Consider the following 16,802-nt stretch of genomic DNA (forward strand, 5'->3'; position numbering starts at 1 on the left):
CCTGGTTGGTATTTTCTCCACAGTGTTTGTCCTTTTCAGGATTGTCCTTCATAGCTGAGGTTTGAGGGAGGTTCTCCTCCCAGCAGATCCAGGGAAGTTCTCCCCCTCTGCTCTGCCCTGGTGAGACCTCACCTGGAATACTGCATCCAGTTATGGGCTCCCCAGTTCAAAGGGGGAGAGATCTGCTGGAGAGAGTCCAAGGGAGGGCTACAAGGGTGCTGAAGGGACTGCAGCACTGCCTGGTGAGGAGAGGCTGAGAGCCCTGAGGCTGTTCAGTCTGGAGAGGAGAAGACTGAGAGGGGATTTCATAAATGTCTACAAATATCTGAGGGAGGGGTCAGGCTCTGCTCACTTGCACCCTGGAATATGACAAGGGGCAATGGATATAACCTACAGCACAGGAGGTTCCACCTCAACATGAGGAGGAGCTTCTTCACTGTGAAGTTCCCAGAGCACTGGAACAGGCTGCCCAGGGAGATTGTTAGGTGTCCTTCTCTGGAGACTTTCAAGCCCCATCTGGATGTGTTCCTGTGTGGCCTGTGCTGGATTCTATGGTCCTGCTCTGGCAGGGGGGTTGGACGTGATGATCTCTGGAGGTCCCTAACATCCTGTGGGCCTGTGATCCCCAAGTGCCTTAGACATCATTGAGTCAATCCTTGTGACAGTGATCCTGGTCTGACCAGCCTACCTTGACTCCTGCCTGCAGGCAGCCCTAGCTCCAGCCCATCACTTGGCCTCAAGGTGCTCTTCATGCTCAGCTCTTGTAACAGCAGCTGCAGATCCAGCATGCTGGTACCATGCCATTGGGGCATCTTCTGGTGGCATCTGCTCCTAGACTGCAGCCAGGCTAAGGCTGGGTTGCACTGTCACCCCTGGAATGCTGTCACACAGTTCTGTCAGGATAGGTACCACCCCCCCTTGGCTTTGCTCCCTCACTTCCCTAACTCACTCTGCCCCCATTTGACTTTTTTTTTGGGTGATGCTTCTGTGTCTCCTGCTGTTGGTGGGTGTAGGGAAATGGAGCACAGGGCTTAGAGGGGAGGCTGGGAGCTGAGGGGATTCAGGCTTTGGAAGAGGGCAAGGAGAGGCCTTGCTACTGCCTAAGGGGTAGGAATGGAGAAGGTGAAGCCAGACTCCTAAGGCTTGCAACAGGGATGGGACAAGAGGCAAACAGGGATGTGTTGGGACATGGCAACTTCTGATGACACAGAGAAATCTCTACCAAGAGAGTGGTCACAGCATACAGAGAAATGATCTGGATGAGGGCATTGAGTCCATCAGCAGTAAATTTGCTGAGGACACCAAGCTGGGGGCAGGAGTTGATCTGCTGGAGGGTAGAGAGGCTCTGCAGAGAGACCTGGCCAGGCTGGACAGATGGGCAGAGGCCAAGGGCAGGAGACTGAACACATCCAAATGCCAGGTTCTGCACATCGGCCACAGCAACCCCAGGCAGTGCTACAGGCTGGGGTCAGAGTGGCTGAGAGCAGCCAGGCAGAGAGGGACCTGGGGGTGCTGGTTGATGGTAGGCTGAACATGAGCCAGCAGTGTGCCCAGGCAGCCAAGAGGGCCAATGGCATCCTGGCCTGCCTCAGGAAGAGTGTGGCCAGCAGGAGCAGGGAGGTCATTCTGCCCCTGTACACTGCACTGGTTAGGCCACACCTTGAGTCTGTGTCCAGTTCTGGGCCCCTCAGTTTAGGAAGGAGGTTGACTTGCTGGAATGAGTCCAGAGAAGGGCAACAAAGTTGGTGAGGGGTCTGGAGCACAGCCCTGTGAGGAGAGACTGAGGGAGCTCGGGTTGCTTAGCTTGGAGAGGAGGAGACTCAGGGGTGACCTTATTGCTCTCTACAACTACCTGAAGGGAGGTTGGAGCCAGGCAGAGGTTGGTCTCTTCTCCCAGGCAGCCAGCACCAGAACAAGAGGACACAGTCTCAGGCTGCACCAGGGGAGGTTTAGGTTGGATGTTAGGAAGAAGTTCTACACAGAGAGAGTGATTGCCCATTGGAACAGGCTGCCCAAGGAGGTGGTGGAGTCACCATCCCTGGAGGTGTTCAGGAGGAGACTTGATGGGGTGCTTGGTGCTATGGGTTAGCTGTTTGGGTGGTGATGGATTGGTTGATGGGTTGGACACGATGATATTGAAGGTCTCTTCCAACCTGGTTTATTCTATGTAATATTCTATGTAAATCTCTACCAAGAGAGTGGTCACAGGAAGGAGGGGACAGAGGCTGTGAGACCTCAATACCTGCTGATACTCCAAATTCTGTACATGCCTGGGAGGAAGCAGCTGGGCTGAGACCTTCAGAGAGTTCTTCCTGCTTCCGTGTGGCTGTGGAAGGTCTGGGCTGCTCTGAAGGCCAGGGTTTGATTGCCCACAATGTTTGTTTGAAGTGCTTAGCTCTGGCAGGAGGGGAGCAGGAGCAGGAAGTAGTTTGCTAAATATACTTTTCCTGTTCTTTTGCCCTCTGTCCCCACACTGCACAGTGTCATTACGTGGTCTCAGCCCTGGCTGCAACACTGCAGTTGGGTTTATTTTGAGACAAGATGTGTGGGTGCAGCTCCCCTCCAGCTCGCAGGCACTGTCTGGAGGCATGGCCCTTCCTTCCTGGAGCCTGCTTCACCAGCCCTGCCCCAGGCCAGCCAGATGCTGGAAGCTGGTCTCCACTGGCTGAGAAATCGAATGAAGCTGGACAAGGGCAAGCGTAGAGTGCTGCACAAGGGGGAAAACAACCCCATGGATCGGTACAGGTTGGGGTTGATCTGTTGGAGAGCAGCCCTGGAGGTGCTCAAGCGGGCATGACACCTGGGGCCATGGTTTAATGGCCGTGGTGGTGGTGGGTGGATGGTTGGACTCAGAGGTCTTTTCCAACCAAAACAATTCTGAGATTCTATGAAAGTGCCCAGAAAAGGTTGGTAGCAGGCTGAGGCACTTCACGACTTCCTCTTTCGACTTCGGACTCTGTACACAGGTAGTGAGCACGGAGCTACATCCACCCTGCCTCCTCCTGGGGCTCACAACTAGTCACCAGCGCTTCAGCAACCACAGCTCGGGATTTAGAGCTGGCACGTCGGGAAGGAGCAGTTTAAAGGCCCAGGAGGTGGCTTCCTGCCATTCGCACCCAGGCCCGCTTCCAGCTGGGGGATGGCTGCAGAGGGCAAGCTCCCAGGCTCGCTTGCTCAGCCGTGCCCGTCTCTTCTCCCCACCCCAGCCCCCAGCCAGAGCTCCAGCTCCAGCTCCACCCTCCTCGCCTATTCACGCTCCTTCCGCGTTGCGCCGCCAGACTCCTCGCAGGCGGCGCCGCGTCCCCGAGGGCAGGGATCTCTCCCTGGGCAGGGCCGTGGAGGAGGCAGCGGTAGTGGGCTCCTCTAGCCCCTCCCGCGGGCCGCTTCCCCGGCCGCCGGGCTGTGCCTTTAGGCCTGAGGCAGACGCTCCGCGGCCGCCACGGCGCCGGCTCCGCCTCCCCCCTCGTGACGCCACCGAGCCCATGACGTCAGCGCGCTGCGCGCTGCCACTCCCAGGCTGCGCTCGGCTGGTGTCCCCGCACCCCGTTCTTCCCGACGTGCCCCACGCCCCGCTCCGACGCAAACTACATCTCCCAGCAGGCCTCGCGGGCGCTTGCCGCCTGCCGGCGCGGCGTGGGGCCGCGGTGCACGCCGGGAGCCGTATGCGGCGCGGGGGCGGCGGGGCCGGGGCGGGGCGGACTGAAGCGGGCGGGGTGCGGGGAGTCCTGCGAGCGGCGACGGTAGCAGCGGCGACGGCCCGGGCTGTGCCGGCGGACGGCCCGACGGTCTTTTAGGGGAACACGGAGTGAGGGGAGCGGATACCGGTGCTCCACGGCCGTCCTCACCGCCCGCACCTAATATCGAGGCCTCGGCGGCCCGGCCCGACCTGGCACAGCCATGTCGGGGCTCATAGGGAAGCTGTTCGGGACGGGCGCCGGCGGGAAGGGCGCCGGGAAGGGCCCGTCCCCGCAGGAGGCGATCCATCGCCTCCGCGATACGGAGGAGTTGCTCAGCAAGAAGCAGGAGTTCCTGGAGAAGAGGATCGAGCAGGAGCTGGCGACCGCCCGCAAGCACGGCACCAAGAACAAGCGGGGTGAGCGGCCGGGGGGGGGGGCGCTGGGAGAGGCTCGGGTAGGCTGTGCCGAGCCCGGCCGCTCCTTCCCTTGTCAACAGGTCCGGCGGGCCTGGCTGCCCGGGGCGGGGCGTGACCTGCGCGTAGCACAGGCGGATACGTATGCTGTGTTTCAGAGCTTACTGCTCCCGCCCGGGGGCTTTCCCGTGCGGGGTTTGTAGCGGAGCGGGCTGTCCCCCGCCGGGAAGGGCAGCTCCTGCCGCCGCCCTGCTGCCGCGTCACTCCCGCCTGATGAGGAGGTCAGGCTGCCGCTCGGCCCCCTGTCCCTCCTTGCGCTTTCGGCCTAGGGAGAGCCTGGGGAAACAGCGGGGCAGCAGCTGGGGTGGAGCTGGTTGCCTGCAGGAGTTAAGTGGTGAAGCAGCAGTATCATAGGATCATAGGATCAGTCAGGGTTGGAAGGGACCACACGGATCATCTAGTACCAACCCCCCTGCCATGGGCAGGGACACCCCACACTAGATCAGCCTGGCCAGAGCCTCGTCCAGCCTGGGCTTAAACACTCCCAGGGACAGGGCCCCAACCACCTCCCTGGACAACCCATTCCGGCTTTTTTTCTTTTCAATTCTAAACCCAAAACTCTTTACCAAAGCCCTGCTGAATTCAGGGATTTGGTTAGATATAATTTTAATGCGAGGTGGCTTGTAAATGGCTGTGAGGAGCCAGTCTTGGCCGGGTGGAACTTGGTCTGCCTGGGGAGGGCATAGCATCATAAAGTCATAGGATTGGAAGGGGTCTCCAGAGATCATCGAGTCCAACCTGCCTGGCCAGAGCAGGATCAGTTAGGGCAGGTCACACAGGAAAGCATTCAGATGAGTTTTGAAAGTCTCCAGAGAAGGACACCCAACAACCTCTCTGGGCAGCATGCTCCAAGGGGCTTCCATCACCCTCACAGCAAAGAAGTTTCTCCTCACATTGAGGCAGAACCTCCTATATTCCATTTTGTGTCAGCTGGCCTGTGGTAGGACGTGGGGCACCACTGAAAAGAGCCTGGCCCCTTCTTGACACCCACCCCTCAGCTCTTTGTAACCATTCAGCAGATCCCCTCTCTGCCTTCTCTTCTCCAGACTCAACAGCCCTAGGTCTCTCAGCTTTTCCTCATCAGGCAGATCTTCTAGTCCCTTCATCATCCTCACAGCCTGTCCTCCAGTGTATCCCTGTCCCTCTGGAGGCAGGCCCAGCTGTGTGTTTGCAGTGCTGCACGTTAATCTTCTGTCAGCCTGAAGCTCAGAAGTGGGCTGTCAGCTGATGTGTTCCCGTGCTCTGATGAGCTTCCTGCCTCTTTTGCAGCAGTCAGTAGCAGTGGCGTGCTCGGGAGGGTGCGGTCCGGATCTTTGTGTTGACTCTCTGTGCCGGGTTACAGGGTTGGAGGCAGGAGGTGTGGCTCTGGCTGGGAGGTGCTAACACGAAGCTGTTGGCCAAGGAGCAAGGGCTCATTTGCATTAAATTGCTGATAACAGTTTCTGCTCCCTATCACTGCAGCAGACAGCGTTTCAAGCCTTCTCCCACGGTGTGCTGCAGCAGGGCTCTCCTCTGTGTTGGGTGTCAGGTGATGGTGTGAAGCTCAGGAGGGCTTCCTGGCTTTCACAGAGTAATGGAATGGTCTGGGTTGGAAGGCACCTCCAAAGGTCACCTAGTCCCAGCAGTAAGCAGGGGCTTCATAGTTTCATAGTTTCATTCAGGGTTGGAAGGGACCACAAGGATCATCTAGTTCCAACCCCCCTGCCATGGGCAGGGACACCCCACACTACATCAGCCTGCCCAGAGCCTCATCCAGCCTGCTCTTAAACACCTCCAGGGATGGGGCCCCAACCACCTCCCTGGATAACCCATTCCACGGCTTCACCACTCTCATGGGGAAGAACCTCCTCCTCACCTCCAGCCTGAATCTCCCCACCTCCAGCTTCATTCCATTCCCCCTAGTCCTATCACTCCCTGAGATCCTGAGAAGTCCTTCCCCAGCCTTCCTGTAGGCCCCCTTCAGATACTGGAAGGCCATAGACCAGGTTGCCCAGAGCCCTGTTGACATTTGTGGGCAGCAGCAGGGTGGCCGAGGCCTCACTTGCTGCCCCAGGTGTCTTCTGAAGGACCTCAACAGACTGTGACTTCAGGCTTGATCGAGTTAGTCTCTGAATCAAATTTATTGCAGCACTTTTAATAAGCCTGAGTTTTTTTGGTGCAATTTTTGGCCTACTTTGGTAATGAACTTAAAAGGAGAACTAAAGTACCTCTGTCTCCAGCCTTCCTGCTTTGCAGTTCCTGCATGCTCTGTCTTAACGCTGGCTGTGTCTAGCTCCTCCTAAACCTCTCCCCTGCTTCTGGTTGTTCAGGTATCAATCTTGCTCTGCTGTAATGTCACCTTTCTGTGTGTGCTGCCCATCAGTGTGCTCTGTAGTGGGAGAGATTAAATTTCTTTGGGGGTGGAGGAAGGAACAAAACCTGCCCGTTCACTAGCAGGTTTCTGGGTCAAGCTAATTGAGGTCTTGCAGCAAAACAGGATCCTGAGGAGTAATTAAGGAGCTGTGAAAAGGAGAAGGGCTGGGCTTGGCTTTCTGGTGGAAAACAAAACCCTCTGTTGTTTTGTTTTCCATTTCCAGACAACTTCTGAAACTAAGAGGCCAACTTCTATTTATTGGGCTGCAAGGGGGGACAGCAGGTTATCTGCTGGCTTCCTGGGAAGTGAGTTCCCTTCAGGACAGACTAAGGGGCTGTTTGTTTACTCTGCCTTTAAGAGGACAGCATCATCTGAGCTGTAACAAATTGCTTGGGTTTAATATGCAGTTGTTTGGGGGGGGTTTAATTTGGATTCTTTTAGTAAGCAGCTGCTTGGATTATTCAGTTTGGGTATTTTTCAGCAAGCAGCTGCTTGGATTATTCAGTTTGGGTATTTTTCAGCAAGCAGTTGCTTGGATTATTCAGTTTGGATATTTTTTAGCAAGCAGCTGCTTGGATTATTCAGTTTGGGTATTTTTCAGCAAGCAGTTGCTTGGATTATTCAGTTTGGATATTTTTTAGCAAGCAGTTGCTTGGATTATTCAGTTTGGATATTTTTCAGCAAGCAGCTGCTTGGATTATTCAGTTTGGGTATTTTTCAGCAAGCAGTTGCTTGGATTATTCAGTTTGGGTATCTTTCAGCAAGCAGTTGCTTGGATTATTCAATTTGGGTATTTTTCAGCAAGCAGTTGCTTGGATTTCCCCCCCCCCCCCCACCACTCTGACTTTTTATATGCAGTTGTTTGGATCTTTTATATGCATTGTTTTGGGGGTACTTTTGATAGGCAGTTATATGGATTTTTCCCTCACTCTGGCTTCAGGCTGCTTTCTACTGTAGAAATAGAATAGAATTAACCAGGTTGGAAAAGACCTTTGAGATCGTTAAGTCCAACCTATCATCCAACATCATCTACACAACTCAACCATGGCACCAAGTGCCTCATCCAGGCTCTTCCTAAACAGCTCCAGGGATGGTGACTCCACCACCTCCTTGGGCAGCACATCCCAATGGCCAATCTCTCTTGCTGGGAAGAATTTCTTCCTAACATCCAGCCTAAACCTCCCCTGGCACAGCTTGAGACTGTGTCCTCTTGTTCTGGTGCTGGGTGCCTGGGAGAAGAGACCTGGCTACAACCTCCCTTCAAGGAGTTGTAGAGAGCAAGAAGGTCTCCCCTGAGCCTCCTCTTCTGCAGGCTAAGCAACCCCAGCTCCCTCAGCCTCCCCTCACAGGGCTGTGCTCCAGACCCCTCCCCAGCTTTGTTGCCCTTCTCTGGACACCTTCCAGCATCTCAACACCTTTCCTAAACTGAAGGGCCCAGAACTGGACACAGGACTCAAGGTGTGGCCTACCCATTTTCCTGCAAGGGCACTTAAATCTATGATTTAAGATTTAAATCTATGATTTAAGTGAAAATAAATCCACCTTGGTTTTATATGTGGAAGTTTGTCTTGTTTAATGGAAATACTTTGATCAAATTGAAGTCTTACAAATAAACCCCAACAAAAGCTAATTAACCAGAGGGGGTTTTAAGTGTTGGATCAACTTCTGAAAACTACAGCTTGAGGAATCTTTAAGCTTTCTTAGTTCACACAGAATTGTCAGGGTTGGAAGGGACCTCAAGGCTCAGCCAGTTCCAACCCCCCTGCCATGGCCATGGACACCTCACACTACAGCAGGTTGCTCACAGCCACATCCAGCCTGGCTGCAAACACCTCCAGGCAGGAGGCTTCCACCACCTCCCTGGGCAACCTGTGCCAGCCTCTCACCACCCTCATGGTGGTTAGAGATGGGTGGGAGATCTAAATCTCCCCTCCTCTAGCTCTCCAAGACTTGAGTGTGTTCCTCTGGAGATCTCTGTGTGTCCCATGGAGAAGCTGCCCTGGGTGGTGCCCATGTGTAAGGCTCCAGTGGACAGTTTTGCTGACAGCAGTGGAAGCTGCTGGGGTGAATGAAGCTGGCAGAAGAACAGACAGCAGTGGGGCAGGCAGTTTACCTGGAAGCTTAAAGTCACCTTGGATAACCTGGGATGGTGTGGGGTTTTTGTTGGTTGTTTTCTCAGAGGAAAGATGATGTCTGGCACACTGGGGGTGACAAAAGGAAATTCTCTCTGCTCTCCAGCACACTGCCTGATTGTTCTGGTGCCAAGCCAGAGGAGTTTCTAAGGGCTCATTGACTCAGGCCTCCAGCCCTCGTGGAGTCTAATGAAAGCACAGAAACTTAGAGCCCTCTGCTCCCTGTGCCTGCCCCAAACACAGGTTTTTATGCATTGCTGAACTTAGTATGCCCAGCAATTTTCTTACAGCCTGCATTTAGGATCCCCAGCTGTATAACCAGAGAACTCCTCATGGAGTCCTGAACTTCCAAGCAGTAACTGTCAGGTATGAATCTCCTTGGTCTCTGTTGTTTCTTGGCAGGGTTGCTTTCAGTTTTGGGATTAAAAGTTCCTTTTCTCAGGGTCTTTCTGTTCTCTTCTGGCTGCAGGGACTTGGCAGTGCTGTCATCACTGTGCCTTCTGCAGGAACTCAAATTATTTTAATATGTAGTAATTTGTGGGTTTGCTTCCATTCCACCACTCCCTCCTCACTGCTCCATAATGCCCAAGTAGCTCCTGGAAGGGGAGAGGGAACGGTCTGTAAGTGTTAAGTTGGTGCCAAGGCACCTGTGCTACTAAAATGTGGAGAAGGGAGATCATAGAATTATTGAATGGTCTGGGTTGGAAGGGACCTCCAAAGGTCATGCAGTCCAACACTCCTGCAGTCAGCAGGGACATCTTCAACTAGATCAGGTTGCCCAGAGCCCTGTTGAGCCTCACCTTGAATATCTCCAGGGATGAGACCCCAACAACCTCCCTGGGCAAGCTGTTCCAGTGGTTGGGGCCCTGTCCCTGGAGGTGTTTAAGGCCAGGCTGGATGAGGCTCTGTCCAGGCTGATCTAGTGTGGGGTGTCCCTGCCCATGGCAGGGGGGTTGGAACTAGATGATCCTTGTGGTCCCTTCCAACCCTGACTGATACTATGATGCTAGGTGTTTAGGAAGAGCCTGGATGAGGCACTTGGTGCCATGGTTTAGTTGATCAGATGGTGCTGGGTGATAGGTTGGACTAGATGATCTCAAAGGTCTTTTGCAACCTGGCTAATTCTATTCTAAGTTGGGTTGTGCTTGGGTTTTGTTCTCATGGAAATGTTCAGCCTGTTCTGCAAGCAGGCTGTGTCCTGCTGCTTCTCTCCTATTTCTTCCCTCCTACCGCTCAACACTTTTATCCTGGCTCATGAGTAGTGGATTTCTTCCTCCCAGTGAAGCAGCAGCAGTGCAGCACTTTGAGCCCCACTCAGCCAAGATCTAACTGGATTGCCAATCTGTCCTGGAGAGGAATGTTGCTGTAACAAAGGAAGTGCCCAGCTGTGAGCTCAACGGTTTGCAAGTCCTGTGCTGCTGCTGCTGCATCCTTTTATTCCGCTCCAGTTTGTCAGTGTGACATCATTTCAGGTCTGGAATATTTTACGCAGGCACTTAAGCTCCATGAAGCAAAGCAAGCTGCTAGAGCTTCCCAAGGGATGTCAGGTTCTGGGGCTCAGGATTCAGTTTCAGGGTAGCTTAACCCCATCGTAACCTGCTTCAGTTTCACTTCTTTGCTTGTGGTTCTCAGCTGGTGGCACAAAGCCAAGCTGCCAGAGAAGCAGCACAAAGGACACACACACAAAGCAATAAGGAGATAACTCCTTGATCTCTGACCACTTTGGGTATAACAGTTCCAGAACTGGAGAGGGACTGTTTCCAAAGGCCTACAGTGATCATGGAATCATCAAGGTTGGAAAAGACCTCAGAGATCATCAAGTCCAACCTATCACCCAACACCTCCTGGCAACTAAACCATGGCTCCAAGTGCCACATCCAAGCCCCTCTTGAACACCTCCACCACCTCCCTGGGCAGCACATTCCAATGGGCAATTCCTCTTTGTGGGAAGAACTTTCTCCTCACATCCAGCCTAAACTTCTGGTGCAGCTTGAGACTGTGTCCTCTTGTTCTGGTGCTGGCTGCCTGGGAGAAGAGACCCAGCCCTCACCTGGCTACAACCTCCCTTCAGGGAGTTGTAGAGAGCAATGAAGTCTCCCCTGAGCCTCCTCCAGGCTAAACAACCCCAGCTCCCTCAGCCTCTTCTCATAGGTCTCATAGATGATAGGACCAGGGACAATGGTTTCAAACTAGAGCAGAGCAGGTTTAGATTGGAGGTTAGGAACAGATTATTTACCATGAGGGTGGTGGAACACTGGACAGGTTGCCCAGGGAGGTGTTTGAGGCCCCATCCCTGGATGTACTCAAGGTGAGGCTAGACAGGGCTCTGGGAAACCTGATCTAGTTGAGGATGCCGCTGCTAACTGCAGAGGGGGTTGGACTGGATGATTTTGGGCGTCTCTTTGAGTTCACTTCCAGCCCAAACCATTCTGTGATTCTCAAAATCTCTGTCTCATGGCTTTTAATAGCTCTTCAAAACTCAAGTTCTGCCTTTATCTGAAGGTTACAGCAGGGAGGGAAATCTGTCGCTGTCCTAGGGTGCCACTTCCAAAGATTAGGAGCAGATGTTGGTCAGTTAGAGGGCAGAAAGGCTCTGCAGAGGGACCTTGACAGACTGGACAGATGGGCAGAGTCCAATGGGATGGCATTTAGCAAGTTCAAGTGCCAAGTGCTGCACTTTGGCTACGGCAACCCCATGCAGAGCTACAGGCTGGGGTCAGAGTGGCTGAGAGCTGCCAAACAGAGAGGGACCTGGGGGTGCTGATTGACAGCTGCCTGAACATGAGCCAGCAGTGTGCCCAGGTGGCCAAGAGGGCCAATGGCATCCTGGCCTGCATTAGGAAGAGTGTGGCCAGCAGGAGCAGGGAAGTCATTGTGCCCCTGTACTCTGCACTGGTTAGGCCACACCTTGAGTCCTGTGTCCAGTTCTGGGCTCCTCAGTTTAAGAAGGACATTGAGAGACTTGAAGGTGTCCAGAGAAGGGCAACAAGGCTGGGGAGAGGCCTTGAGCACAGCCCTGTGAGGAGAGGCTGAGGGAGCTGGGGTTGTTTAGCCTGGAGAAGAGGAGGCTCAGGGGTGACCTCATTGCCCTCTACAACTACCTGACGGGAGGTTGGAGCCAGGTGGGGGTTAGTCTCTTCTTCCAGGCACCCAGCACCAGAACAAGAGGACACAGTCTCAAGCTGTGTCAGGGGAGGTTTAGACTCGAGGTGAGGAGGAAGTTCTTCACCGAGCGAGTCGTTCGTCATTGGGATGTGCTGCCCAGGGAGGTGGTGGAGTCCCCATCCCTGGAGGTGTTCAGGAGGGGATTGGATGTGGCACTTGGTGCCATGGTCTAGTCATGGGGTCTGTGTTGATAGGTTGGACTCGATGATCCTTGAGGTCTCTTCCAGCCTTGGTCATACTGTGATACTGTGATCCAGTGGGAATCAAGGCAGTTTTGCTCCTGCCTTCCACTAGTATTTTACCTTTTGGTTAACCAACACCAGATCTACAGACACCACAATGGGTGTTAAGACTAATATTGTGCCAATATGCAGTAAATAGGCTCAGGCTGTAGCAGGAGACTGGTATTTCATGGATTTTCTATCAGCTCTGGCTTCTGGGAGCTGATGGTTTCTCAGCTGGTGGTTTTCCTTCCCTGATGTCAAAGTTTCTCTTCCACTGGTGACTGAGTACAGAAAATGGATACAAAACCCACTGCTGAATTCCTGCTGTATGATTCAGGCTTTTCCTGGGAAGAGAACACTTCTGTGCTCCACCCTGCACCAAAAGCAAACACACAAGAAGCTTGGGTGTAGGCTGAAGGCAGAGGTCCTGCCTTTATCTGGGTCAGGGCAATCCCAAGCACCAGTACAGGCTGGGCAGGGACTGGCTTGAGAGCAGCCCTGGAGAAAAGGCCTTGGAGGTGCTGGGGGCAGAGAAGCTCAAGAGGAGCCAGCAGTGAGCACTTGCAGCCCAGAGAGCCAAGCAGAGCCTGGGCTGCAGCAAGAGAAGTGTGGCCAGCAGGGCCAGGGAGGGGATTCTACCCCTCTGCTCCACTCTGCTGAGACCACAGCTGGAGCTCTGGGTCCAGTTCTGGAGCTTCTGTGCCAGGAAGGATCTGGAGGTGCTGGAAGGTGTCCAGAGAAGGGCCACAAGGATGAGCAGAGGGCTGGAGCTGCTGTGCTGTGGAGACAGACTGAGAGAGTTGGGGTTGTGCACCATAAGGTGAAGGTGAGGTTACAAATATCTAAGGTGTGGGTGTCAGGGAGATCACAGGACCACAGGATGTTAGAAGTTGGAAAGGACCTCCAAAGGTCATCAAGTTCAACCCCCCTGCCAGAGGAGGACCATAGAATTCAGCACACAGGAACACATTCTGGTGGGTCTTGAAAGTCTTCAGAGAAGGAGACTCCACAACCTCCCTGGGCAGCCTGCTTCAGGGCTCTGTTCCCCCTCCTGAGATGGGGCCAGACTCTGCTCAGTGCTCCCCAGTGACAGGATGAGGGGCAATGGACATAAACCTGAACATAGGAAGTTTCATCTAAACATGATTGGGAACTTCTTTACTGTGAGGGAGGCAGAGCTCTGAAACAGGCTGCCCAGAGAGGTTGAGTCTCCATCTCTGGAGACTTTCAAGGCCCACCTGGCCCTTTCCTGTGTGAGCTGCTCTGGCAGGGGGGTTGAACTCTGTGATCTTCAGAGGTCCTTTCCAACCTCCTTTACCATTTTGTGTCCTGTGACCATATATGTAAGGTCCTGGACACGAATGCCTTGCTTGTGAATGTGTTTTAAAGGCCTGCTTGTTGTTTGGCAGAAGTGATCTGTGCCTCTGCAATCAAATAACATGAACCTGGTTTTGTGTCCATGCATCATAAGGTGCTGACTCAGAGGAAGCAGGAGGCCAGCAAACACTGTCCACACCTTCTTGTCTGCTTTTGTCTGCCTTCTCTTTGCTTTAAGCCATGGTCCAATGCAAAATGCATCTTTGAGATCCAGGTGCTTTACCATAAACCAGAGCTTCAGTGTAGGAGTGCTGACAGCAGTGCTGGCCTGAGGCCTTCCTCTGCCCTGAGCTGAGCATTAACCACCTGGAATGGGAACAGTGATAGTGATGGGGCTGCAAAGAGAGGACTACAAAGGTGCTGAGGGGCCTGGAGCAGCTCTGTGAGGAGGAAAGGCTGAGAGCCCTAGGGCTGTTGAGCCTGGAGAAGAGCAGCCCCAGAGGGAATCTGCTCAATGCTCAGCAAGAGCTAAAGGGTGGGGGGAAGATGTTGGGGCCAAACTCTTTTCAGTGCTGCCCAGTGACAGGACAAAGGGGCAGCAGGGCACAAACTGGAAGCCAGGAGGTTCCATCTGAACATGAGGAAAACTTCTTTGGTGTGAGGGTGGCAGAGCCCTGGAGCAGGCTGCCCACAGAGTTTGTGGAGTCTCCTCTGGAGAGATTCCAAACCTGTTTGGACATTGTGATCCTGGCTGTCCCTGCTTTAACATGGGGATTGGAATGGATGATCTCCAGAGGTCCTTCCAACCCCCACCATGCTGGGATGTGAGAATAATTACTCTCTTTAAACTTGAAAAGAAGATGAACCTTCTAGTTTGTAATTCTACCCTGCCAGTGTTTAACAAGGGGTTTGGGAGGCAGATTGCTGAGGTAGAGACCAGTTGGGGAGGAATGAGGGGATTCAAAACCACCTTTTAAAACAGCTTGAAAAAGTGGCATAAATACAAACAAACCCCCTGTGGTTCTGCCCGATGTGTTTTGGCAACTGTGTTTGATGCAACACATCCTTCCTCTCTTCCTGTTCTCTGGCAGGCCCTGTCTGAAGGGAAACCCTGCATGTGTGCAGCCCCCCTGGCTTTGGAGACAGAGAGAAAGGGAGAAAGAGGCTGGGTGCTGGTGTCTCATGAATAGAACAGAATTAACCAGGTTGGAAAAGAGCTTTGAGATCATTGAGTCCAACCTATCACCCAGCACCATCTGATTGACTAAAATTAAGCTTCAGGCCTGGTTAGTGAATCCTCCTTAAGGGCTCCTCCTGCTAGTTCAAAACTAACTTGCAGGTGATGTGAAGCAGAGGGGCAGAATCCCCTGCCTGCCCTTGCTGCCCACACTGCTGGGGCTCAGCCCAGGACATGGCTGGCCCTGGGCTGGCAGCACTCAGTGCTGGCTCATGTTGAGCTTCTCATCACCCAGCAGCCCGAAGTCCTTCTCCTCATCACTGCTCTCCATCCATTCTCCACTCAGCCAGTATCTGTGCTTGGCATTGCCCTGACCCAGCTGCAGGACCTTGGACTTGGCTTTGCTGAACTTCCTGAGGTTGTGATGGGCTCACCTCTCCAGCCTGTCCAGGTCCCTCTGGATGGATCCCTTCCCTCCAGTGTGTTTACCACACCACACAGCTTAGTGTCATTGCCAGACTTGCTGAGGGTGCCTTGATCCCACTGTCCAAAGCTGCAAAACATAATCCATTGCCCAGCCCCCGACTGGTGTCATTGCCCAAGAACAAATGATCTCCAGATGGGCTACTTGAGGGTAGAACCTTCAGAGCTATGTGCCTTCATCACCAAAACATTGTTAAGTTTGGGGAATTTGGTTGTTTGGGTTTCTTCCCTGTAAGGAAAGAACATCATGAGATACTTGAAGAAGAGCTACTTCTTGTAAGAGCTGAACCTCTCAGCCTGATGCATTTCTGGCTGGGATCCAGAGGAGGATTATAGATTTCCCCTGGAAGTCTCTTCAACAAGATCTCTTCAGCAGTCACAGAATCAAGAAGTAACCCCACAGGGAGTATTTGCATTTGTGAGGATCCCAAGAAACAGCTTTCCCCCCAACCCCAGGCTGAGGGAGCTGGGGGTGTTTAGCCTGGAGAAGAGGAGGCTCAGGGGAGACCTTCTTGCTATCTACACCTCCCTGAAGGGAGGTTGTAGCCAGGTGGGGGTTGGTCTCTTCTCCCAGATAACCAGCACCAGAACAAGAGGACACAGTCTCAAGCTGTGCCAGGAGAAGTTTAGGCTGGAGGTGAGGAGAAAGTACTTCCCAGCAAGAGAGATTGGCCATTGGGATGTGCTGCCCAGGGAGGTGGTGGAGTCCCCATCCCTGGAGGTGTTCAGGAGGGGATTGGATGTGGCACTTGGTGCCATGGTCTAGTCATGGGGTCTGTGTTGATAGGTTGGACTCAATGATCCTTGAGGTCTCTTCCAGCCTTGGTCATACTGTGATACTGTGATCCAGTGGGAATCAAGGCAGTTTTGCTCCTGCCTTCCACTAGTATTTTACCTTTTGGTTAACCAACACCAGATCTACAGACACCACAATGGGTGTTAAGACTAATATTGTGCCAATATGCAGTAAATATGCTCAGGCTGTAGCAGGAGACTGGTATTTCATGGATTTTCTATCAGCTCTGGCTTCTGGGAGCTGATGGTTTCTCAGCTGGTGGTTTTCCTTCCCTGATGTCAAAGTTTCTCTTCCACTGGTGACTCAGTACAGAAAATGGATGCAAAACCCACTGCTGAATTCCTGCTGTATAATTCAGGCTTTTCCTGGAAAGAGAACACTTCTGTGCTCCACCCTGCACCAAAAGCAAACACACAAGAAGCTTGGGTGTAGGCTGAAGGCAGAGGTCCTGCCTTTATCTGGGTCAGGGCAATCCCAAGCACCAGTACAGGCTGGGCAGGTACTGGCTTGAGAGCAGCCCTGAAGACAAGGCCTTGGGGGTGCTGGGGGAGGAGAAGCTCAGCAGGAGCCAGCAGTGAGCACCTGCAGCCCAGAGAGCCAAGCAGAGCCTGGGCTGCAGCAAGAGAAGTGTGGCCAGCAGGGCCAGGGAGGGGATTCTGCCCCTCTGCTCCACTCTGCTGAGCCCACAGCTGGAGCTCTGGGTCCAGTTCTGGAGCCTCTGTTCCAGGAGGGCTCTGGAGGGGCTGGATGGTGTCCAGAGAAGGGCCACGAGGATGAGCAGAGGGCTGGAGCTGCTGTGCTGTGGAGACAGACTGAGGGAGTTTGGGGTTGTGTACCATAAGGTGAAGGTGAGGTTACAAATATCTAAGGTGTGGGTGTCAGGGGGATCACAGGACCACAGGATGTTAGAGGTTGGAAAGGACCTCCAAAGGTCATCAAGTTCAACCCCCCTGCCAGAGGAGGACCGTAGAATTCAGCACACAGGAACACATTCTGGTGGGTCTT

At 53.5% G+C, this 16,802-nt stretch overlaps 1 protein-coding gene across 1 annotated transcript in view; it reads left to right on the top strand.

Annotated features, from left to right (window-relative positions):
* The first annotated feature begins 3,699 nt into the window (after positions 1-3,699).
* The window catches only part of CHMP4B (charged multivesicular body protein 4B), a 40,315-nt gene continuing 27,212 nt past the window's right edge, over positions 3,700-16,802 (top strand). The window contains exon 1 of the mRNA XM_068149752.1: positions 3,700-4,093. Within this exon, the coding sequence (XP_068005853.1) occupies positions 3,898-4,093 (196 nt within the window). The 5' untranslated portion in view covers positions 3,700-3,897. The remainder of the gene's footprint in view (positions 4,094-16,802) is intronic.

Source organism: Melanerpes formicivorus, unplaced genomic scaffold, assembly GCF_026170545.1.
Source record: "Melanerpes formicivorus ecotype bairdi unplaced genomic scaffold, bMelFor1.0.p_v2 SCAF_19, whole genome shotgun sequence".
Lineage (NCBI taxonomy): Eukaryota > Metazoa > Chordata > Aves > Piciformes > Picidae > Melanerpes > Melanerpes formicivorus.